Source organism: Spermophilus citellus, assembly GCF_964194105.1.
Source record: "Spermophilus citellus genome assembly, chromosome: 11".
In the NCBI taxonomy this organism is placed as follows: Eukaryota; Metazoa; Chordata; class Mammalia; order Rodentia; family Sciuridae; genus Spermophilus; species Spermophilus citellus.
In genome coordinates this window covers 129,536,823-129,562,375 of record NC_138192.1, presented here as the reverse complement: position 1 = coordinate 129,562,375, position 25,553 = coordinate 129,536,823, and the positions used below count along the sequence as shown (strand labels likewise).

The window sequence follows — 25,553 nt, the reverse complement described above, 5'->3', positions numbered from 1 at the left end:
GCATAGCCCCTTCTCCAGGGCTGGGAGCCTGCAGGGGCAGAGGCAGTGGCCACCTCACAGGGGACCTACCGCTCTCCTAGCGGCCCCAAATTGAGTTTATGTGGCGGAAAACTACAAGGGAGTGGGGTGTGATGGGAAGGCAGTGGTCTGATCAGCATGGAACGGAGGGCTGCTGGGGATGGGAAACTTTAAAAGATCTTTGCTGCTGTTCCCTCCCAGGCCAGGCCAGGGTGGAGCTGGTGGCCTGGGGTCTGGAAAGTGGAGGCCTGGAGAGGGAGCTGCAGGCAGTGTGGCTGGGGGCTGGAGGGAGGACACCTCAGGAGGGAAGGCCACAGGCAGACTGCCATGGGAGCCCATCACAGCTGGGCTATGCACCCTGCTGCAAGCCTCTGGGCAGAGTGACCCATGTCATAGCTCGGGCCTCTCACTGACCTCTCTCCTCTTGGGCTTGCTGCAACCTGCTGAACGTTTTGGACATTCCCGTGAAACCACAGGGAAATGAATGGGGCCTACTTCCCAGGCATGGAAAAGCCCAGAGGAGCAGGCCTCTGGAGCCAGACACAACAGGCCCCGTGGGTGAGGCCGGAGCCAGGTTTCCTCTTTGGTGAGGCGTAGCCCACTCCAGGGCCTTTCTATAGGTCCAGCAGGCGGGGCCTGCTGCAACAAGGCACGTTTCAACCACTTGTTTTTCTAGCTCAAAAGGAAGTCTCCGGAGGTTAGGCATCCAAGTAAGGGTCTAGGGTCTTGCCAAAGGGAGGCCCAGTGGCTGTGGTAGGGAGGGGGAGAGGGCTTGCCCCAGCAGTTGACAGCGCAAAGTTCTTTGTCAGCATAAAGCTAGCCACTAAGCAGTGATCTTCCCAAGGCTCGGCTCTGCTCATGGAGGCATGGGGCAGGCCTGCATACGGGCAGCAGCCCTGGCCCCTAAGCAGAACCAGGTGGCAGTGTATGCTGTGCGGCCTTACAGAGGGGGGCAATTAGGGTTTGCTGGTTCCTTTATGGTGTTGACACATATGCCTTTCTCCAGTCCAGCTGCTGCCCAACTGGAATTGAAACCGCTGTCCAGAGGAGGTGTGGCTAAGGCACACAGAAGCCGGCCACCTTGGGGGAGCTAGGGAGCCACTGCAGTGCCCCCAACGGCTTTGCAGCCCCGCTGAGACTCCCAGCCAGGGAGTCTTTCATGCCCCAACAGTGGGAGCTGGCTCTGTAGCTCTGGACCAAGCACAGAGCTTGGACCAGTATACTGGCTTCAGAAGGGGGTGACTTGGAGTTTTTTTTTTTTTTTTTTTTTTTTTTTTTTTTTTTCAGTGCTAGGGATGGAACCCAGGGCCTCGTGTATGCTAGGCAAATGCTCCATTATTGAGCCATACCCCCAGCTCTGACTCTGATTTTAAAACTAGTCTTTGGGCACTAAGACATTCAAGGGAGAGGGGTGTTCTGCGATGCTATGCTTTTAAAGTGAGACTTGCTTTGCTCACCTCTGAAAAGGCCTTTTGCCTCAAGGATGCCAGGGAATGGGCCCTTCAGCAGGGCCTTTGTCACAAAGTCACTAATGGTCGCAAGGAAACCAGAATGCAGCTGGGCTCTTGGTGTGTGTTCTCACCCACTCCTCACAAACCCCTTCATAGGAAAGGACTGCCGTTCTAATGTGCAGAAGGAAACTGAGTCTCTAATAGGCCACAGAAGGTGACCATGTAGCTCTTCTACCAGAGATGGTGGGGCCCAGATCTGGAGCACCTCCTAGCGGTGGCCTCCCTGGGCTTTGGGGAGCCCAAGTGGCTGTGCTGGGTGGGAGGAAGCATGGAGACCCTGATCTAGAATGGCATACAAAATCCCAGTTCCCACCCTGAGGCCGAGGAGCTGTTACCTACCTAAGGCACGCCAAGCCTCACTCTGCCCATTCCAGAAAACCCTTTTCTCCTAGGACCCTTGCCTCCACTTGCATGGGCTGGAGGTGGGGCACAGCGGCAGGTCTGTGAGATGCCTGTGCTCCCACAGGATGGCTCTGGTCAATCCAAGGGGAAGGGATCTTCTGAAGAGCATGAAGCCACTGTCTGGGGCACACACGGTCAGGCTAGAGAGGCTAAGGGGAGGGGAGCTGTCTGAATGGGCTCTCCACGATAGCAAGGCCAGAGAGGTGCTCAGGCCAGGGGAGGCCCTGCTGACGGTGCAGCGAGCCACCCACAGGACCCACAGGCTGTCACCACCAGGACAGCCTGCTTCCGCTTCCAGTGATGCTTACTGCACCTGCACAGCCTATCTGTCTGCTGTCCCAGGCCACGGGGGTGCCAAGAATAGGTGGGAGGAGCAGGTAGGAGGCACTCTGGCAGGTGGACATAGGGCTATTTGAGCTGTCAGGGTACCTAGGGACCTGCCCAGGGCACTGTTCATAGGGTTCCAGGCTCTGAGAGGCGGTGGGCAGAGTGGATTATTTTCACCTCAACCTCCCATATAAAAGGCTGTGTCTGAGTGAGCTACACTCTGCCATGTGGGTAGGGCACAGATGGCTTCCTTGACACAGTAGAGCTCCTGAAACCTGGGAAACCATCAGCCCTTCCTCCTCTCCATAGGCCTGGGGCAGAGCTGAGGCTTGTTCTGGAACCAGAGGTCAGAAGTACCTCTAGGTGTCTCTGGGCAAGCCTGATGCCATGTGCAGTGCTAAACTCAGCCAAATCATCTCACAACAAGTCAGAATTCTCATCGTTCATGTGAGCAGAGGGAGACAGAGCTGGAGAGACTCCCTGAGCCCATGGACTACAGACCCTGTCCACTGCTAAGGACATCTAAGGACATTAGATGATCCTGTGTCACTTGCTATAAGCCCCCTGAAGATGAGAAGGAGGCAGCAAGGATTTTTACTAGCCCTTACCAAGGGTTCTGCTGAAGGTGGGGACTCATTTCAGGGCCTTCCTGAGGCCACACTGGTACCCTATGGAGGGGGACTTATGGTGGTCTGTCACATCACTACCATCTTCCTTCTGACTAGTAAGGAACTTCCTCTCCTCTATAAGGGCTGTAGAGCTGAAGGTCACCAACTGTGATCTGGTTCTTCATTTGCCTAGAAATGTTTGGGCAGACAGAACCTGTCCCCAAAACTGTTCCCTGCCTGTGTCTGAGGCTGGCCACTCTGGGCAGGCCTGGTTGGGTTGGGTCACTGTCACTCTGGAAGCCTTATCTTCAGACACTTGCTTTGCCTCTGATGCTCTCTTGCTGCATAATGAGGTAAACAGGGCAGAAATAGGACTCAGCCCTTTGCCACGAGCTCCCTGTGCGAAGCTGCTTCTTCCCTCCATCTTCAGGGCTCCGGCCCTGTAGAGCCTGACAGCGGCCCCAGAACAAGCACAGGTGCTGCGCATTTGCTTCTACTCAAACTTGGGGTCCCCCTGCTTCAGCCTCCCAGTAGCTGGGGTTACAGGCATGTACCACTGTGTCCAGCTTTCACCGTCTCACTTGTGAGGCCACTTTTCCTCTGCAGACCAGGCCTTGGGGCAAGGAGGATGGGGGACCCTACCTCTGGACTCAAGAGTCTAAGAACACAAGTGGGTACTGATGAAATGTTTAGGAATCAGATTTGCTTGGTGCTGCACAGAAAATGGTGAGTGTGAAACAAGGCCTATTTTGGGGGGTGGAAGCAGAACCCCAGGAATAGAGAACAGGCTGGCACAGTTAGGGTTCCTGGAGCTTCTCTTCAGCTTAGCCCTGTGGAAAGATGGGCACATGAACTTGGCAGACAGAACCTAGATGCCTTCTGCTGGCCTAAGGGGACCCACTGATTTTGCCCTGATCAAATTCTTACTTGCCTGTAGATGGTTATTGCTTAAATCTAACATGGAGGTGCAGTGACTGGGACTCATTTTTCAGGACCTGATGAATGAATACTCTTGCCCAAGGGCAGCTGCCTCACTATAAACCTGAAACCCAGAAGACTGAGAAAAGCCTCTCCTCTGGTGGTTTCCACTGCGCTCACACTTGTCTTATCACCCACTGGGATGCGGTCTGTTGAGTCTGGCAGAGCTCTTCATTAGTTATGTGACTTTAAAAATATTGACACATGGTTTTATGAACTAGGTTCAGAGTGGTTTAAATGGATATGTTCCCATCCAGAGTGTTCTGGGCTTCCCCGACATCATCTATCTGCCCCAGACATACACAAGCAGCGCCAATGGCACAGCGGCATCCGCCCTGTCCTCTCCTGCGCATGCAGGACGGCACCCTGCCACCTTCTCGGAGCACTTGCATGCCCTTGATTGGGATGGGGCTTGCAGGGCTCCACGTTGGTGCTCCAGCCCAGAGAGGTGCTGCACTACCTTTCCTTCATGGGTTGGGCATGTCACTGGGAGCCTGCTCCCTGCATTCCCTGTCACCTGCCTCATGAATGTTGGTTTATATGACTGTCTTCCTCAGTGTCTGGGTCTTCTCAAACCCATGCTCTGCCCAGTGCTTGATAGTCTCAGGTGTCCAACAGTTTGCCGGAGCTGTGCAGTGGGCACATCTGTGACCCCAGACACTCAGGAGATGAGACAGAGGATGGCAAGTTTGAGGGCAGCCTCTGCATTTTAGCAAGATTCTGTCTCAAAATAAAAAAATGAAAAGGATTGGGTTCTATCTCCAGTATTAGGAGGAAAAAAAAAAAGCAAGTTTGCTGAACAAACAAAGGACTGAGGTTTACATCAGGGCTAGAAAACACCTGGTGACTGGTCCTCCAATCCACAAGGACATGAGTAGGAGTTCCTGGGCCTTTCCTTGCACTCTGGGGAATTTCCCAGGGGTTGCTTTCTAGGTTTGGAAGCAGCAAAGGACTCATCTGGCTTGTAACACGATTCTGAATATAAGGGCTTCCTGAAGATTCTCCTGACTAGGGGCCAGTTTTACTGGTGCTCAGACCAGCACTGGCCTCAGAGCCCCCGTGGAAACCTAGCCCAGCTTCAACTGGAAGGAGGTACAAGGAGGGCAGGGTTCTTCACTTGGATGGTGGCTTGACTTTATCAGAGTTGGGCAGGCAGCAGATTTTAACAAGCTTTCTGGTCTGGTTAGAATCCCCAGGGTTGAGGAAGGGAGTGGCCAGACACATGCTACCTGAGTATCTCAGCGAGGTATTTAGCCTCTCCCATCCTCCTCCCAGCAAAGACTATAGGAGGTCAACTGTATAAAGCTCTTAGCTCAGGGTCCAGCGTGTTGTTAATGCAAATATTAATTATGCAAATGTTAATTATTAATGAGAGGTTGGCTATCCCATGTTTGAAATTCTTGGGATTAGAAGTGCTTCAGGTTTTGGAATATCTGCATAGGCTTTACTGGTTAAGAATACATGATTCAAAAATCTGATAAGCTCCTCCAAAATCCAAAATCTGAAGCTCAAAAAACTTCTAAATTTTGGATTTCCAGATTAGGGCTGCTCAACTTGTATTATGAAAATTCTCTATATTCAATTATGGTGACAAGAGTCTGCTATTATTGAAAATAGAAGAATGTTAGGAACAGGAAATATGAGGGAAAAGCCCATTCTGTCCCTCCCAGGAGGCGTCCCTGGGATCTGCTGAGCACCTCCAATGCTCCTGATATTGTGCTGGGTGCTAGAAGAGCTACCCTTGCTCTTGGGCTCAGACCCTCCTAAGTAACTCCACACCCCCAAGGCCTGGTGCTCACAGCTGGGCTGGAGGGGTGTGTTCCAGGCACCTCTGGACAGTGATGAAGGGACAACTGGCCCTGACTGTTAAGGGCAGAGGCAAAGACAGACAGGGAGGGGCTCTGTAAAGTCCAGTGAAAGCCAGTGACATTTAGTGTAGAAACAAATGGCACTGCAGAGTGCAGCAGACCCCATAGAAAACACTTTATGTGACAAAATAAACTTTTTTTTTTTTTTTCTTGGTACTAGGGATTAAACTCAGGGGCAGTTAACCACCAAGCAGCATTTCCCAGCCCTTTTTCTTTTTTTTTATTTTGAGATCTTGCTAAGTTGCTGAGGGCCTCGCTTAGTTGCTGGAGGCTGACTTTCAACAAGCAATCCTCCTGCCTTAGCCTCCCAAGCCACTGGGATTTTAGCATGCTACTGTGTGCTACATCCTAAAATAAACATTTTAAACAATCCTAAGTTATTAAAAAAAAAAAGGAGATGGCTCAAACATCAGCATGTTTGTATAAGGACTATAGCTGTCCCACAGGGAGCTAGATACCCACCACAAGGCAGGGAACAAGTGAGGGCACCCATGAGGGGGACCATGGAAGGGTGGGCACCATGCCTCTGCTCAGAGCTTTGTTCCAGAATCAGCATCGGGTCTAGGGTGGTGAGAGCAGAGTCGCCAACCCGAAAAGAGTCCTGACCCTGCTGACCTGCGCTCATCACAGTCCACCCTCATGTGTGGTACCGACTCTCCTCTGGCCATCCCTTGTTTCCCTCAGTTTTTACCTTGGACTCCGGCCCTGTGGTGCCTGGCCCATCCTTGTGGCTGGCGTAGGGTCACATGGGGGCCACCTGGGGTGGGGGGCTTCGAGTCAGTGGAGTGATATGGGTTCTGTATCTCAGACAAGCCTTGCCAGCCTGTGATTTAAGAATCACTGCCTAAGTGGGCCACTTCTTCCCATTTCACTCAGCTGGGGCTCTGAGTCACTTTGTGAGATCCCTTCCCAGGCCACCACTGGAGAAGCACCCTCAGAACAGACAGTCAATGCCTTAGGTTCTTCTTCAGTACAGGAGGCTGCTGCTAAGTGATTTATAGCCATCAATAGCCTTTGTCTGTCATCAAGCACAGCAGTTCCTTCAGCCCCAAAGGCTTTTTGCCCAACCACCAAGAAGAGCCACGATGACCCAGAAAGCCAGGGAGTGGCAGTGAGGATAGATCAGAAACACTTCCCTACAGAGAGCACAGCCAAGAGCAGAGTGAGCCAAGCACCGTTCTGGTCACCTGCAGGCAGCTACAGGAAGTGACAGTCACAGGCACCTTTCTTCAGACTCAGACCCAACCTGTCATCCTGTGGCTTGCGTCTCATTGGGGGCTAACCTCCTTCAGAGTGTCTAAGGCCTCTGTGGCCTGGGCCTGGGCTCTAGGTACCAAGGGAGGGTGCTTAGGCAGAGGCATTCTCTACCTGCAGCATCCGAATGGGCCTAATTTGGAGCAGCACACAGATGGAGGAGGCTGTGGCACATGCCCCACTGTGCACCTAACAGGGGACTGACCCAAATATCACAGTCTCTTCTAGAACTCCTGGAAGTCTTGGAAAGGAGCAAGCCTCCTTGATTAAAAACTGTTTTGTTGAGCCTTAGGCTCAAGGAGGAAGCTCAGGGGACTGCATAACAGTCTCCCTCAGGGATGTAGACTATGGAGAGACAAATACCCAGAGAATCCCAGAAAGAGACATGGGTCATGCCAAGAAACTATGAGAAAGGCACAGATACGGCAGGTACGGAGAGACAAGAGCGCTGGTTCTCACCCTGTCACTGAAAGAGCATGTCACCGTGGGCTGTGACGCATCTGGAAAGGAAACCATGAAAGGGCTCCAAGCCCCTAGGGACAGCTGCAGCCCCAGAGGCTCCCCAGAAAGGGATCAACTGCAGTCCATCCCAGATAGATGAGAAAAGGGAATGGCAGAATCATACGAAGGCAATTTAGCTTGAGAAAGGAAAAAAGTATTTCACTTCATGCAGCCCTGTGTTAAATCAACCAGAACACATCTACTCTCTTAGAAAGTCTTTGAGAGTTTTAAAGTACTTAGTTTTGAGGGTTTCTGGTGTCCTAGAATTTTCTGTCTTGCAGGGAAATCTCTTGGGTCATCCTTGGGTAGTTATTTGGGTTGCAAAAGGAAGTGTATGAGAATTAGGGAACATTCTCAGGCTCAGGAGCTCTTCCTAGCCCCACGGCTTCAAGGCCTGCAGGGCCTGTGAAGTTTGGCTCTCTAGACTCTCTGGGCTCTTCATTCCTTTGTCTGAGTCTCAATGCAGAAAGTAGCTGCACTCAGTTCATAACCCTCAAACAGGGACAGCTGGGACTATCCAGGGTTTACCCAAACATGGGTCTCCCAACAGCCAGAGCAGCCTGACCAGGAGGAAAGCCCTTGATGGCCACTCCCACCTTCTGGCCCCAGACAACAGGAGACAAATGGTGGAAGAGGCTAGGAAGACCTGGACCTGGTAGGTAGCTCATCCAGGAGACCTGCAGGCACAGCTCTTTAGGGTTGCAGGCAAATGTGGAGGGCTCCTTTTAGCTTGAGGATGCTTGCTGCCTGAGTTTGCTTCCATGGCAATGGACATTGGAGAGGTGAGATGTGGCAGATGACAGGGGGTATAAGGAGATTAGGTGGAGGGGGTTACTGGAAAAAGGAACAGATGCTAAATAAACCTGTGAGACAATGTAGCAATTCCTATCTTGAACATCCATCATACAAGTGGCATTTTTGCAACCTTCAAGGTTATATATTCAGGGTTTTATCAAGGAATATGGGAACCTGGTCATTGATTCTGAAGTCATACTGCCTTAGTCACCATCTTAGAGCAAGGTCCCAACCAACAGAATCGATGACTCCAAGAACCCACGCCAGTGGCTGGTGGCCAGGAATCAGCACACGCTGATCAACTGTAGCTCCCACCAGTCTACCCTGGACACAGGAACCCCAGATTTGACCTCTCTTCTCTAGTGATGTACTTCCTGAATCTAAGTCTCTGGCAAATGACTCTCTCTCACTTTCTGTTTTTGATGGATTCTGGGGATGGAAGCTGGTGCCACTTTACCCCTGAGCACACCCCTAGCCCTTCATATTTAGAAAAATTTTTTTGCGACAAGGTCTCGCTAAGTAGCTAAGGCTGGCCTCCTGTGTTGCTGAGATTATAGGCCTGTACCATGATGCCAGGCTATGAATTGCTTTAGAAAAATCTAAATCACATCCAGAGCCACAGCTACAAGGAATCTGTGAAGTGTACCTTTCTAATTTCTTTCCTAGGTACCTTAAGCAGGAGCTGGAACACACTGCTTAGTAAATCAGTGCCGGGGCAAACAGAGAGGTTAGGTCAGCAGTCAAGACCACAGATTTAGCTTAGGCCTGGCAATGTAAACATTTGCTCCTCTTAAAATTTTTTACCAAAAAGTATTTTTATTTGTAGAAATAAAAATACTGGGTAAAGACTTTTTTCACAAGAGGTATAAAAATCAGAACAGTATTATACTGGCACAAGAACAGACACGTAGATCAGTGAAAGGGAACAGAGTACAAAACCATACCCAAGCTTATATGCACTTTTACTGCACTTTTGATAAAGCTGACATTGTGAAGCGGTGGGAAAGTTTTTTCAGTGAATTAAAAGACAAGACCTCCCTCACAAGGTTATGAGTAGCTTATAATAATTTTTTTCCTTATTCTTAGAATAAAGTCTTGTTTTAATCCCAGATTATATGTCCAAGCTATAAATTAGAAACAAGAATAACAAGATTGTAGAACTGGCATCTAGCCCACCCCCCTTCATTTTATAGAAGAAACGTAGGTTCAGATATGAAGAGACTTATCTGAGATCATGCAGCACACAAAAGTCTGGAGCCCAGGGTTCAATGATGAGCAATGACATTTAGAGTGCAAACTTTCCTTGTAAGATCAGAAATAAGTCTAAACATTTCCTTCCAAATAAGTTTTCCCTTAGGCAAGAAGTAAATGAATAGCTGAAAAATCTTTGAATTCTAGAAAGGCAGAATGAACAGAGAAGATTGGTGGGAATTTTAATTGTCCAGAAGCATGCCACCCAAAATCAACTCCTGAAAACCCTACTATACATACACACTCTCCTGCTCACACATCCTCCATACACTTTATCATCATTTTCATAATAAAAATCAATTCCCTTAATGACACAAAACACAGCCCTAGTTTTCATATTTACTCTTCCCTATGTAACAACTCTACTCTTGGTCAGCAATTCCTTTTCTTTTTCTTCCTTTTTTTTTTGGAATTTTTCAATATTTATTTTTTAGTTTTCGGCGGACACAACATCTTTGTTGGTATGTGGTGCTGAGGATCAAACCTGGGCCGCACGCATGCCATGCGAGCGTGCTACCACTTGAGCCACATCCCCAGCCCAGCAATTCCTTTTCTTTGAAATAAAATTTCAGATTCTATTTGCTTAGTTGATGGCCCATACACCATCACGGCCACATTTCAAACTTAAAAATACTCTCAAGCCAGGCACGGTGGAGCATGCCTATAATCCCAGCGACTTGGGAGGCTGAGGCAGGAGGAGTGCAAGTACAAGGCCAGCCTCAGCAATTTAGCAAGGCCCTAAGTGACTTAGTGAGACCTTGTCTCAAAAAACCAAACCAACAAACAAAACAAAAACAACAAACAAAAAACAGGACTGGGGTTGTAGCTCAGTGGTAGGGTGCTCGCCTCGCATGTGGAAGTGGGTACTGGGTTCGATCCTCAGCACCACATAAGAATAATAAAAAAAAAGGTATTATGTCCATCTACAATTAAAAGAAAAAAAAAGAATATTAAAAAAATAACAAAATAATAAAAAACAAAAAACTGGGGCTGTAGCTCAGTGGTAAAGCACTGCTGGGTTCAATTTCCAGCGCCAAAAAAGAAAACAGCTGCACAGGCCATACTCTATACAACTGACAGTGCAGTAGGAGTGTTTACATCAGCATCACCACAAACACATAAGGAATGTGCTGGGCTTTAAGATGGCTATGATGTCACCAGGCAATAAGAATTTTTCAGCTTCATTATAATCTTAAGGGATCATGGTCTGTCACCGAATACAACATTAAACACATACCAAAAAGCAGTGTGTGACTACAGTATTATAAATCACATGCATAGGAGTAAAATTAATGAAAAATGAGCAAGACCCAGAGAAGGAAAATCACATATTATTGAGGAAAACTAGAGAAGACCTAAAAGAAGAGGACAGATTGTGTGTGTGCAGTAGAAGACCTAACACCATAGGAGTGTCAAATTTTGTCACGTTGATCTACAGATTCAAACAATCTCAATATAAACCCTAGTAAGTTGTGTGTGTGTATACTAACTGACAATCCCAACTCTAAAACTCACAGGGGAGTGGAAAGGGCTGGTAATAGGCTACTTCTTTACAGAAGAACAAGAAGGTGGAAATCTATCTCTACTGGGTAAAGACTTTTTTCACAAGAGGTATAAAAATCAGAACAGTATTATACTGGCACAAGAACAGACACGTAGATCAGTGAAAGGGAACAGAGTACAAAACCATACCCAAGCTTATATGCACTTTTACTGCACTTTTGATAAAGCTGACATTGTGAAGCGGTGGGAAAGTTTTTTCAGTGAATAATGCTGGCTTAGTTCAATATCAGTATGTAAAAAAGGAAACTTATACTATATTCAAAAATCAATTCTAAACCGGGCGCAATGGTATATACCCACAATTCCAGCAACTTGGGAGGCTGAGGCAGGAGGACTGTAAGTTCAAGGGCAGCCTCAGCAACTTAGTGAGACCCTATCTCAAAAAAAAAAAAAAAAAAAAAAAAAAAAACCAACCAAAAAAGGACTTGAGATGTGGCTCAGTGGAAAAAATGGAAAAACACCTTTGGGTTCAATCCCTAGCGCGCGCGCACACCCACCCACACACACACACACACACACACACACACACACAAATCTGAATAGATTTTTCTATATGAAAATGCCTTTGAATTTTGATATAGATAAATATTTATTAAATGGATACAAAAAGCACTCAAGCATAAATATAAATATTGATACACAAAATTCCATTAAAATTACACACTGGTGCTCATCATAGAAGGGAAAAGGCAAAGTAATCAACAGAGTAGAAGATAAGAGCAACATGAGTATCTTAGACTAGATACCATGTCCAGATTAGAGAGAACTATAAATCAAGAAGCAAACCAGAAAACCCAGCAGAAAAATAGGTAAGAGATTTGAAAAGGCACTTTACCAAAGGGCCAATGAACAGCTGAATGCTCACACACTGAGGGTAAGTGGCCCAGTGAATTTTGACACCCAAGATATCTTGATTGCTCCCACCAGGAGTGGGGTGAAGGGAGTGACAGGTATGAGAGCCTCAGCCATCCCTCTGTGCAGCAGAAACGGGGCCATGGGAGAGATGCAACCTTCTCCGAGCACCAGGGACCCCAGGGAAATAGAAGTAAGGGAGTCACACTAATGCCAAACCCCAGCTGCAGCGAGGCGACGAGTCGTAGCGAGCTCATACCCGCACTGTGTGCAGCCAACTCCCACTTGCACGTTACAGCCACAGCTGCTCCCATGAGGTCACTTCTGGCACCTCTGGCTGCGCTGCCTCCAGTTGCCCCAAGCCCCTCCTCTTCTGCTTCCCGGCTCCTTTCTCCTAAGCCCAGGCTTCAGCAGGAACAAGAAAACCATTCTTGATTCTGGCCTGGCAGTGTCAGCAGGGCCTGGAGGCACTCACCCTATGCCATGAATGGCTCTTAGGTGACATGGCTTTGAGCCCGAGGAACTGGCGGCAGCCCCAAGTGCACACAGAAGTGCCACTGCCCAAGTGCTGGGCAGCGCTGCTGCTGGGCTGGAGATGTCAGGGCTGTGGGAAAACATCCCCTCTGCTTACTCAGGGGAGGATGAGGAAAAGAACCAAGTAGAGGAAACAGGAATTAAACACGGGCCTTGATCCAGATCCCCCTGCTCTCCCTCCTGCCCAAATGTGGCAGCCAGCAAAAGGTGCCACTCAGATGCCCTGCCATGGAGCACGGACTGCTGATAGCCCCAGGGATGGCTGCTTAGATCACCATAGCATCTGCTTGAACCACACTTCCTGAGGGCCACCAAGGGCTGCTACCAGACAGTGACTGAGCTGCCTCTCTTTAGTGGGATTCAGACACAGGCCAGGTCCTGTAGGAAGTGAGGCTCCTATATAAGGTGACCCTGGCTTTGGCTCTGGGACTTCCCATTAGCTGGCCAAAGCCGTCTCAAAAGTGTGCTGCAGTTGGGACTTGTTGCCCAGCCCCTTTCCTTCACAGGGGTCAGGGCATAAAGGGGCTGAAGGCTCCCCTGCTCTCTCCTGCTTGTGCCCCTTTAATCTACTACAGGGTGGCTCCCTCCACACATCTCATACATTGGATCCTCCCTCAGGGTCCGCTTCTTGGTAGATCTGAACTCACCCAAGGGGTGATTCTGAGAAACAGGCAGAAGGAAGGAGATGGGGAATTGGCTACTTGTCTGATGGGCAAAGGACCCTAACCAATAGGTCCATGAGCATGAACCAAAACAAAGTGATGGCCCAGGTGCTCAAGGGTTCACCGGGAGCAACCTGGAAGAAGGTGTTGTATCTCTTTGCCATGATGCAGACATTGAACGGTCCTGGAGGCATGGTGTCTACAGGACTGTGGAGTTTGCCTGTCACTGCAGGTGAACGATGCTCTGCAGAGGGCTGACGGCAAACTGGTGTCCCTGACAAGCAGGTACAGGCTTAGTGTGAGTGCTGCAGGGCCTCTCTGGCCTGCCCTTCCTAAGTAAGGCTAACAAGTCCTGGCAGAAGGATGCTGAGGCCTCTGCCCTCAGAGCCACCCTGAGGGCCTGGTAGTCTACATGGCAGACTCTGAAGGCCTCAGTCCAGGGGCAGAAACCAGCAGGCGAACCAATGACTGAAGTGTCCTGGGGAAGGAGATCTGACTCTGCTGGTGATGGCTGTTAGGGTGTGGAATGGCTCTTTGAAGAAGTGATGCTTAGCTCAGAGTGGGAGTAGCAGTAGGGTTGACCCAGATGGGTGGGGAGAGGGCTGCAGAGAAGATGGTTGTTCTTGAAACAGGAAATGATTTGGTTACACAGAGACATACTGTGAGAAACTCCAGGTGGTCTGGTAGGGTGGCAGTGGGGATGCTAAGCAGGCTCTTGGCCCACAGAGCTACCTCGTGATGGGCACCCAGTCCCTTTCACTGTCCATGAGCCTCTGATGGCAGTGCCAGTGTTTTTCCAGCTCTGCAGCCCAAGAGCCTAGAATTATACTGGTACATAACTGTCTATATATTGGTTGAATGAATAGTCAGATTTTACATTTTCAAAAGATAATCAGGCCAGGCCTGGTGGCACATGCCTATAATCCCAGAACTTGGGAGGCTGAAGCAAGAGGACTGCAAATTAAAGGTCAGCCCAAGCAATTTAGTGAGGCCCTAAGCAACTTATCAAGACCCTGTCTCAAAATAAAAAGTGATGGTGATGTAGCTAAGTGGTAAAGCACTCCAGCGCCAAAAAAGAAAAAAGTTTATTCAGATTTCTGGTTCAGATAGATGGTCAACTGAACTGATGTGGATCACTTTCCTTACACAAATACAAAGATGAAAAAAATATACTAAAAGAATAAGAAATATGTAATTAATGAAGAGGAGATGTCCAGATCCTTGAACTGAAGAGGAAACTAAATCAGAGCTGCAATCTTTACAATGGCACCCCAGGGTTGGGAGTATCCAACTTTGATACAGCTAGAGCGGCTGGGGTGTAAGTGCCACAACCTGGCCAAGGAACTAAAACACAACCCATGTGAAGCCAGGATCCAGGAGGGGCTTCTGGTCTTAAGCAAGGACCCAGGGAAGCCTTTCCCACAGCCCCAAGGAAAGCTTGCATGTGGTGCAGAGTGAAGGCATTTTCACTGAGCAAGGGAGATCCCGAGCCCATGCTATGCGTGGGTGTGCAGTGTGAACGCACACCACCTAGGTGCTGGGACTAGGAGTCAGGACGTTAACATCCACACTGGCAGGATCCATGACACTCCTGGGGTCCTGGCAGGAGAAAAGCAAAAGCAATGAAAGAACACACCCATACGCGGGGTGTGTGGAACTCCTACAGCCAAAATGATCTCTGCTCAACTCAATCTTAAAATAAAAAAGAAACCACAGGAGCAAATGAGATATGCAAAGGTGGGTCAACACACACAACCAGAGAAGTGGTGCCCTTAGAACTAGAGCTAGAGATAAGGACCAGCCTGGAAGAGGCTATCAAGAAGTGTAGTCAAAATAACTAGAGAGAAAAGAATGAACAGAAGTCATAATGAAAGCCCAGGAGACAGACACACACACACACACAAATAAAAAATAAATAGGCTGGATATTTAAAGTGCCAAATAGAACTTCTGAAAATTAAAAATAAGAACTAAACACTCTTATTGGGAAGGAGTATTAAAACAATAGATGCCAAACAGCTACAAGGAGAGTAAACCAACAGGCATTTGTGAGGAAGCTTCCTCACCTGCAGGACTAGCAGGTGAGAAGATAGAAAAAGAGGGGGCAGAGGAAGCGAGATGGTAGTTTTCTAATGGAAGTTCCAGAAGGAGCAATCATAAAGAACCAAAGAGAACCAAAAGACAATAAATAAGAATTTGTAATTGAGAACTACACTAAACAATATAAATAAACACTCTAAAATAAAACTAGTCCTCTCGGAGACAATGAAGTAAAATCTGCAGAACACCAAAGACAAAGCTCAGGTCTCAAAAGCAACCAGAATAAAGCTCACTCAGGCAGCAGAGAGGACAGACTGGAGGTCAGAACAGACCGAAAAGCAGCTCCACAGTCCTAGTAATGCCAATGGCAGGGGGATGGCCAGAAGGGAGTGCTCTGGACCAAATTACCAGCTACTCCAAATCTGAAGTGGTCCCTTTCCCCAACTTCGTCCCCATGGCACATGAACCTCACCATTGCAGAAACACACATCATCCCCAGAGGGGATGTGTAAAAGCTCCTCTTGGCCATGGACTGGGTCTAAGCTATCTCTGGCTCTCCTGCATCTAGCACAACACACTGTACACAGCAGGGGCTCAACATGTGTATCTGAGCTCCCACAAGTCACATACACGCTCTTTCAGGCCTTGTTATCTGTTCCCTGCTCTATGAAGAGATTACACAATTTTTCTCAAATTGAGAAAAATGACCTTCAGTCAGGGCTTGATCAACTGGCTTTAACATTAAAGGCAGATATAGTTTTCTAGAACAGTGAAAAAGAAGGTGGTTCTGGGGTGGGAACTGGTGGCATCTGTGAGGGCTGTGGAGTGAGGCCTCAGACCTCTTAGACACAGATGTGAATAGCTGTTGGGAGGCTAACAGAATATTGTGGATGGAGAACTTTACTGGCTAACCTAAGGCACAATAGGGCAGCTTTATCTTTCTTCTAATGACCTCAGAGCTTCTTTAATTTTTAAAATTTGCAGTGCTGGGAATAGAACCCAGGGCCTCCCACATGCTAGGCAAGTGCTCTCCCTTCTTCTATTTTATTTTGAGTCAAAGTCTTGCTAAGTTGCCCAGGATGACTTGGAACTTACAATCCTCCTGCTTCAGCCTCCAGAGTAGCTAGGATTATAGGTATGCCCCAACCAGCTCAGGGCTTTAAGAATGTTTACCTGAGAACTGTGCCTCTAGCACCAGAGGAGACAGTGTCCAAGGCTCACCAGAGATGAACAAGTCCCAGGGCTCATCCTCCCTGGAGCCTGGAGACAGAATTAAGCCCCTTTACGCAAACAGAAACGGGATGACATAGGGCCAAGGACAAGGCTACCAGGATGTTCCAGGGAAGGGAGTTGGTAAGAGAATCTAGGGAACTTAGCTGACTATCTACAGATCCTGCATCCATGGATCAAAAACACTTGGAAAAAATTGATCTGGACTGAATATGTACAAACTTTTTTCCTGTCATTATTCCATAAACAATACAGCATAACATCTATTTGTACAGCATTTACATTGTATTAGGCACTGAAAGAAACCTAGAGATGATTTAAACTCTACAGGAGGATATGCAAATATCACACTGTTTAAGGGCCTTGAGCATCCACAGGTTATGGGGGGTATGTGCCAATCTACTGCAGATACCAAGGGACAAAAGCACAGAGTTCACTTTTTAGGGCCACTGCATTTACAAGGAAAGGCCACTTGGGAGAACTGTCCACCAGCCTCACTACTTATTCAGAACAACACTTTTGCTGACAGACTGAATATGGCAGAGATGAATACTAAATGATTACAAATTATATTTCAGGAATTATCCAAAAGGGAAAGTGGCAGTTTCAATAAGGAGTCAAACCAAACTAACATCCAAGCTAGTTTTTTTCATTTGTAGACTATCCTGTCTCTGACGTTATTCCTTCACATTACTTGGCCTGAAGTGACAAGGGCTCCTGAGGGCCTGGATTGAATATCCTTATTTTCTATATGCTACTCTTCCCCCGTATTTGGGTTTTCTACCTAAAAGTGAACAGCGCAGAGACAGGGTGGAGCTCATGGGCTCTCCCGGGCTTCACGCCACAGTGTACATGTAGGAGAGGAGTCTGCTTTGAACAGAGAGCATGGCATGCAACGGGGGCTGTCAGAGGCATGTGAACCGCCTCTTCCCCAAGCAGCACAGTTAGCTGCAGCAGTGATTTGTGGATGCAGTGTTGGTGACACCACAAAAACAGAAGGCAGATGAGCATAGGAGAGCCGAGTGTTCTGTTGGGAAGGAGGGTAACCAGCCCTACTGCGTGCATCCTGTATGCAAGACTGGTGATGATGTGCTTGAGCTGACACTCCTGCCACAGGGAACTAGCAGTCTCATTAGTTTGAAAAGATGAAGAAGCTGAGGCTCAGGGAGATTAGGAAAGTTGTCTAAGGAATGAGAATGAACCTCAAGACGGACTTAAAGACAAACAAGAGTGCAAAAGAGGCATTTGATTGCCACTTTTCTAGATCATGGCTCCTATGCAATTTCCTGCACGAATACTTTCTTTTATAGGTCTTTGGTGGCCAAGGCTCATCTATATTTACAACCCCTGGATTCTCTTCTTGCTATGATAGTATGCTGGGAACTTAGGATAGTTCAAAAGAGCTAGATTATCTTCTCTCATATTAAAAGATGATCTAAACTGCCAACACAGGACTTCTGCTAAGACATGACCCTGAAGGTAAGGAGGGCCGGCACCCTTCTCTCTCTGGACAAAAATTCTGCAATCTTTCTCCAAAGAGCAGAGTCAGGCAAGAATCAGGGTCCATAACACCCATGTATCAAAAGCTCTATCTGCCACCACAATCTGCATGCCTGCCTGAGGCTGCCACCCACTGACAACCAGCAAGCAGCTATGCAGGGAGAACAGCATGGTGGGGGACAGGAGGGTGGCAGAATGGCATGTGTCTCTTACTACCCAGTGAGTTTGCCTGGCTACCTGGGGTCTCACCCAATTGTCCCATTCAGCCACTGGACCACAGAGAAATCCTGCCCTGCTTCTCTGCTGCATTAAGTTTTATGAGAAGTTGTGATGGAGGCTCTAACACAGGTCTAGAAACTTTCTTCCAAAAGCTGTGCCACCCCAGAGGAGGAGTGTGGTGTTAAAGGATGCCCAATCAGCCTTTCCTATGACTCATGTGGTGGGAACAGCTGACCACAGCATCTACCCAAAAATAAACTGCAAAGCGTCATAATGCCTCGAAGGAAATGTGAATGGAGATATGCCCATGAGGATAGCCAGTAAGCGATCTTATAGCCATAACAGAACGAGAGTTCTTGAGGAAGACTGGACTTCTCTTCCGGGAAGTACTGTACAGCTCTGATGGCAAGTGCCCCCTGCTTCCTTCCACTGGGAAAATTAAAGAGTTTGGATTTTTAAATAATGAGACTGGAGCATACTGTCCTCAGGTCCAGGCTGGGACTGCTCTTGTTCCTGACCTGGGATTTCTGAGAGTGGTAACTTGGGACAATGATCTTCCTTCTGTTCTCTTCCCCGTGTGAATGTGCTAACGTTGACTTTGCCTCTCAGAGCTGTTCCAGTTACCTGCAGCAGGTAACTTGGGGCCCCTAGGCCTCAGCTTCTGAGGATACAACAGTAATCAAGAATGCTCCACAGGGTGTCACAGGGATTAAATGGGATTACAGATGTAGACTCCCCAGGACTGTACCCAACACAGTAGGTACCTGCTGAGCAGTACCTGCCACCTCACCACCAGGGCACATTCCTTGTGCTTCACTCGCCACCAATGTCACTGTCTCATAAACAACACACAGGGAGGCAGATAGTCCATGACGAAGAGAGAAGACGATCTAAAATCATGCCAGTGCCACCATTCTAACTTCCAATCTCTGAAAGCACCCAGAAATCAACCTCCACACTACAAAACCCACAACAGAGACAACCACAACAGAACCTGTTAGGTACATTCACAGGGGCCCAGAACCACAGCCAAGGTCAGAGTCACAGTGGATGAGCAAGCACATGATCAGGGACCCGGCAGGGGGCAGGCTCTGGAGGACAGCTGAGCCTGGAGGGCAAGGTTTGTTGTCAAATGTGCTTCTAACACAGCACAACTTCTATGGGCATTCAAATCCTGTGTTTAGGAGCAAAAGAGATTTTTACAGGAGAAATATTTTTGTCCCAGTCATTTTCCGGAAGTGAAAAGTGAGAGTCCCTTCCCAAGCACACCCATAAGGGAAGCCATGGCCAGAAAGCCTGTGTACGTGGCAGGGCCAGGTGGCACTTCTGAGTGGGTGGCTTACTTGTTGCTGTCCCGGTACTCGTAGATGTGACATCCTTGAGGCAATCCAGTCTCAGAGTCCAGGGTAAAAGCAAGCTTGAGCTGCACAAAGAAAAAGGAGAAAGCAGGTGAGCTTCAGGCAGCACTCCAGCAGCGGGGAGTGGGGGGGGGGGTGGTGGGGGGTGGGGGTGGTGGGGGGGGGGTGGTGGGGGGTGGTGGTGGTGGGGGGTGGTGGTGGTGGTAAAATGATCAAGCAACATTGGCTCCCATGGCTATGGAGAACCTGGCCCTCCCGCTCTGGGAAGAACCCATTCACAGGAACCCTGTTGTCCACGTCCGTGCTTTTTCATTCAGCACACAGCCAGTATTTGGGAAGTGTCCCCTTCATGCCAGACACTGAGTTGGCTGAGAAGAAGTAACAGTACACTGCTGGGGCCACCTTCATGGAGTCTGGGTCTAACAGAGGAGCCTGGCAGCAACCAAACCACCAAACTGAGGACCAGGCACATCTATGCAGAACTTGGAATTAAAGAGTCTTTTCTGAAGTAAGAAAACCACCCCACGTTTCTGTGAAAGCAAATGACTGACTTAGATAGAAAGGGATGCAGAAAGGAGGGGGTCACCTGGAACCTGGGGGCCGGGGGGGCTAGCAGAGAGCGTGGCATGTGCATAGGTCCTGGGGATCACCTGAAGCATGGCTGGTGAAGCTGAATCCTGACAGATAGAGGGACATAGTGGCTGGTGACAGTGGGGAGGAAGGCCAGGAAGAAGATGGATTTTCTCGGCCACACTGGAATTTTGGGCCTTTATCTTAATAGCAAAGGGAAGCTTCTGGTTTAGGGAAGAGCTGGATAGTGTGATCAGAGCTGTTTGGGAAGGCTGGCCTGGCGGCTGTGCAGACATAGCAACTTGCGGTGAAAGAGCGGGAGGAGCAAGAGCCTGCGGGAAGCAGAGGCAGAGAGTGGCGAGGGGCGGGCCCGAGGAGATGGAGAGAAGGGGACAATTGGAGATTCATAGGAGAAGTGCATTTTTAGAAGTAGAATCAGCAGGATACGCTGACGGATTTGATGTTGAAAGCGGTGAAGACAGAAAGAACCAAGTTAAGGATGGTTCAAAGCATGTGTGCGCACGCCTGTGTGTGCGTACGTATACGTGGTACTGGGAACTGAATCCAGGGCTTCACACATGCTAGGCAACCACTCTGCTCCTGAGCTAAACCCCCAGCTCTGTTTATTTTGAGACAGGGTCTCACTCAGTTGCCCAGGCTGGCCCTGAACTTTCGATCCTCCTCCCTCAGCCTCCCATGTAGCTAGGATTACTAGCATAGGCCACTGAGTGTGGTTAGGGATAGTTTAAGTTTTTGATCTGAACTAGCAGGCAGATGGTTGTTCCATTGTTAAGTGGGAAAACTAACTTTGGGGATGGATGGGGAGTCAAAAGTTTGATTTTTGACATGCTATCTTGGAGACACCCAATAGCTTCCTTTTGTTAGGGAAGATCAGGAGTAGGAATGCTGGCAAAGTTTTGGTTTCTTTCTTGACTCTGGTGGGGAAGGCTCAGGGTCCTGTTAGAGCCAAGGGGTCACCGCAGCCTAACAGTTCCAAATGCAGAGCCAATTATCATACTTACAATTTACTGGGCTTTTAAATCACTAGGGAAATTTTAACTAAAATTAACTGCATATTAGGAGGACACATTATTATGATTTTTTTTAACTGTAGGGCTGTTAACACAGCTAATGATCTGCATCATTAGATGCTGGACAAATTCTCTCTTCCTCAGAGGGAAACAAGCTCTCAGGAATGGTTTGTCCTATTATTGACCCAGATGAAAATTAAAAAAAAAAACAGAAATAAGCCCTTTTTTACCATCATAAAACTGGAACTTGGAGTTAATGGCGTGCTTTCTCTAGAGCCCTGCTTGGCTCTCTCCAGCATAGCTATTTAAAAAATTTATTAATTAACAATTATAATCCTCTTCTCCTTATTTCTCTCTTTGCAGCTGAGGTCAGGTCCATATTAGTTTTGTCCATTTCAAAAGTCTACATTGCTTAGAAATTCTGACATCCTTTGGCTCAATGTTTAAGTAATGGATTTGTGGCTCAGAAAAATGATCAGAAATGTAAGAAGAGGCCATGTATGGTTGTGCTTGCCTGTAATCCCAGCTACTTAGGAGGCTGAGGCAGGAGGATGGCAAGTTTGAGGTCAGTCTGGGTAACTCAGCAAGACTCTGTCTCAAAATAAAGAATAAAGGACTGGGATGTAGCTCAATGTTTGAGCACCTGCCTAGCATATATGAGGCCTTGGGTTTAATCCCCATGACTGAAGAAAAAAAATGCAGAAAGAAAAGTTTTAACCGCAAAACTGCCTCCATGTTACTTGCTGGAAAGGCTCTGGAATGGCAGAAGGTTAAAAACCCACACTACAGACAGTCACACGTGGAATAGCGTACGGCCAATAACCTGCTTATGCAGAACTTCTTATTAACGTGTGAAAATATTTGGAATATTTGGATAAAGCAGGATGCTTTAAACTTAAAACTGTGTGAGAAAGAACAAAGACTGCATAGAAGGAAGGCTGGGAGGTGAGAGATCATAATGGCCCAGCAGTGGTCCCTGGATGGGAGGTTCTAGGTGACTGCTTTAATTTCTTGGCATTTTCTAGATTCTTCAGGATAAGCATGTTACTATGATTCTGAGTAGAGACTAATACATTTCCCCCTTATTTTATGACTGGAAACTCTTTTATTCGTTATTTTTTTAAGTTGTAGATGGACACAATTCATTCATTCATTCATTCATTTATGGTGCTGGGAATTAAACACAGTGCCTCCCATGTGGTGGGCAAGCACGCTATCACTGGGCAACAACCCAAGCCCATGGTGACTCTTAATTCTCTTAAGGAATTCTAAGTTGTTGTGGCTTTCCTGGGTCTTCTGCTTCCTGGCTGTGCTTCAGCTATCATTGTTGAGGGTCTCTGCCTGTCTTCTTAACACCAAGAAATGTTGCCTTCAGGTCCTCAACCAGCCCCTACTTCCTGCTCCCTTATCATGAAAGAGGTCACTGGTTGGAGAGGGCTGAGCCACAGAGTTAGTTCAGAGACACAGGGATCTGGATGAGCTGCCAAGGCTGGCTGATAAGAGGCTCCATCTCAGGCAGGGCTAGGGGATGGAGGTTCTGGGAGACAGGTAAGATAGAAGCCTGACAGGACACACACACACTGAACCATGTGACACCGAGAGCCAGGATCTGCCATCCAGCCCCACTGCACCCCCAGCTCCTATGACCAGGTGAAAAAGGAGGGATGAGATAGAAGCTCTGGTCCTTGGTCCCAAAGCTGAGGGAGGTAATTTCAGGGAAAGTCTCAAGGTCAGGAAGCTGCATACACAACAGCAGAAGGGCAGGCCAGGTGCTGAGTGGAGAGCTCAGCTTTGCTGCCTGCCTGCCCAGGGGAGGCTCTCCTTCATCCTGATGAGAGTCTGGACTAGGTATGCCTGTTGTTCATACAGAAGAACAACTTGGGGCTGAGAAAGACTAATTAATCTGTCCACACCACAACTGGACTTAGAATTCAGCCCACCCACGCTCTCTGACCACTACCAGAATTACAGGATGTGGTGATGGTCTTGATAGGAAGACAGGGAGAGAGAGTCACAGATAATGTTTAAGATGCTCTGGCCCGAGCAGCAGAGTAGATGGCCCTGCTTCTCGCCCTAATGAGGAAGAATGGCAGGCTTGGGAGGAGAGTCTAGGTTCATTAGGGATTGTTGATTTTAAGGTGTCTGTGAGGAAGCTAGTGGCAATGACGGGTGCTGGAAAGACAGTCTTGAGGTTCAGAAGCAAGATTGTAATCTGGAGGTAAAAATATGAGAGTCCTCAGTTGGTAGTAAGATGGCAACTTATTTGCAGGATGAAATTGTTCCAAGACAGTGTGTGGAGTAGAGAGAGCACTGTAGGTAGAGTCCAGAGAATCATCTGTATGTAAGAGGTGGGGAGCAGAGACTGAGGAGCAGCCAAGCAGTTTTGAGTGATGATGGTACAGGAACCAGGAGAAGACATCGTCTGCAGGAGGCAGTCATCAGAGGTCACGCCCTTATAAGAGGTCAGGTAAAGCAGGAATGAGCACCCAAACGAGGACTCTCAAGGCAGTAGTGGAAGCAGAGATCAAGAAGTGACAGGCTGAATAATGAGTGGGTGAGGAAATAGGAACTGCAAGTGTACACAATTCTTTTGGCAAATTTGATAGGATGTGGGGCTGAAGAAGAGCATACCTTGTTTAAATAGAGGGAGGCACCCTGAGGAGAGGGGTGAGAGATATAGAACAGTGGTAACCAGAGAGTCAGGCTCTGAGATGAAGAGGGACTGGAGTCTGGCATAGAGCTGAGGACCCCTTCTCCTCTGCAGGAGCAGGCAGGTGGGAAGAAAAGCAGACAAAGCTGCAGATTGGGCAAGGAGATTCGAAATGTTTTAGTATGATTTTTATTCTCTCCTGAGAAATAGAAGGCCAATGGTCTGCAAAGGCATGGGAGTTTGGTGGGGGAAGAAGTGGAAATTTGAGGAAAGCAATAAAGGTTTCAAATTGCTTGCTTGGCAATGACCAGGGAAGAACACACAGATTGCAAGGGAGCACGGAGGGTCCACCTGGGCACTCAGATATGAGGCTTCTGTAGCAACCCTTGGCCTGCTTGCTGACTTTCTAGACTTTGGCATGAAGAAAGTCAGGTTGGTCCAAAGCTGATATTTGCCAGGAAGGTTTGAGGAAAAAAATAATAAGGCAAGGGAATAGTGTCATGATATGGCGACAGAGGGACCCGAATGGACCAGGGAATCTAAGGGGAAACAGGAAGGAAGTTAAAAACAGAGGGCTAGGGCTGGGGTGCAGCTCAGTGTGGAGGACTATGCCTATCTAGCAGGTGTGGCCCTGGCTTTGATCCCTGGCAGCCTAAAAGAAAAAGAAAGAAAGGAGGGAGGAAGGGAAGGAACATGAGATTAGGGAATAATTCTACAAACTGGGCCCACTGTGGTGACCCACATGGGCTCTCTTTCAAAAAGTAATTAATCTGCAGCCCTGGCCGGCTCAAGTTGAAAGGAGATGTTACATTCGTCAGCAAACTACCTGCTATCTGCAGAAGTACAGGCCCCAAGCATCAATAAAAAGAACACAAGTTACTCTGAAGAGGGTGGGGGTGGGGGCGGGATCTGCGACACTTACATAGACCAGATCCCAGAACTCAGGAAAATAAGAATATTTTTTATTGGAATACATTTTTTTCTTACATAAAATATGTAAGAACAGGTTCCAACTAGAATTGGTCAGCATGAGCCAAAAGAACCTAGAGTTGTCAAGAGCAGTGGCACTTGAAATTATGACATCATCTTGGCAGTCAAAAGTCAAGGAATTTCTCTGGAAACTTCCCTGGGGCCAGAAGAGAGGTGGGCTGTCCTTCTCTCCGAAAAAAAGCCCTCTCTCCTTTGAGAGTGTCCCCCTTTCCCTTTTCTTATCCCTTCTGATAAACTCATACTCGTTACTCTGGGTGACACGTATAAAATTTTTCTGGCCTGATCATAAGAGTCAGGGTTTGAAGCGGGGTTGGAGAGGTGTCTCTGTGACCCTGGCTGGCTACAGACTTACAGCAGACCTCTGTCTTGTAACACTGTGAACCACTGGGTTGTACCAGCCTAGGGTTAGGTGAGTTCAAGGTGGGGAGGTGGGGGAGTGGAGGTCAGGGAGCAGGCTGTGCCTGACCTCAGAGATGGATAGTCAATCACAAGATCCAAGAAGTAGTCAAGGAATGGTGAGCTGGGGGTGGGGTCCTTCTGGGAGCTCTGACATTCACCTGGGATGATGACACGACATGCTGTTTCTCAGATAAACCATGCCATAAAACATGTCCTACAGGTATGTGTGTAAATGTCTACTATGTGCAAGGTTCAAAACAAATTAGTGAATCTGCTGGTCTCTGCAGCAGACATGGATGCAGAGACAGCAGGCACTTCCTCCTTGCTGATGATATCCTAGGTTCATTCAGCTGGTCACATCTACCTCCTCCCCAGTTCCAACTGCCAGCTCTTGGCCTGGATCTGACACTTTTAAGGAAAGTCCATGTGCCTTTCAGTCACTG

General features: G+C 48.1%; 1 protein-coding gene across 8 annotated transcripts in view; it reads right to left on the bottom strand.

Annotated features, from left to right (window-relative positions):
- Window positions 1–25,553, bottom strand: part of DIS3L2 (DIS3 like 3'-5' exoribonuclease 2) — a 356,130-nt gene that overhangs the window by 13,304 nt on the left and 317,273 nt on the right. For all 8 annotated transcript variants that reach the window (XM_081261984.1, XM_081261982.1, XM_081261989.1 and 5 more), the window contains one exon: window positions 19,456–19,535. In XM_081261984.1, the coding sequence (XP_081118110.1) occupies window positions 19,456–19,535 (80 nt within the window). The remainder of the gene's footprint in view (window positions 1–19,455; window positions 19,536–25,553) is intronic.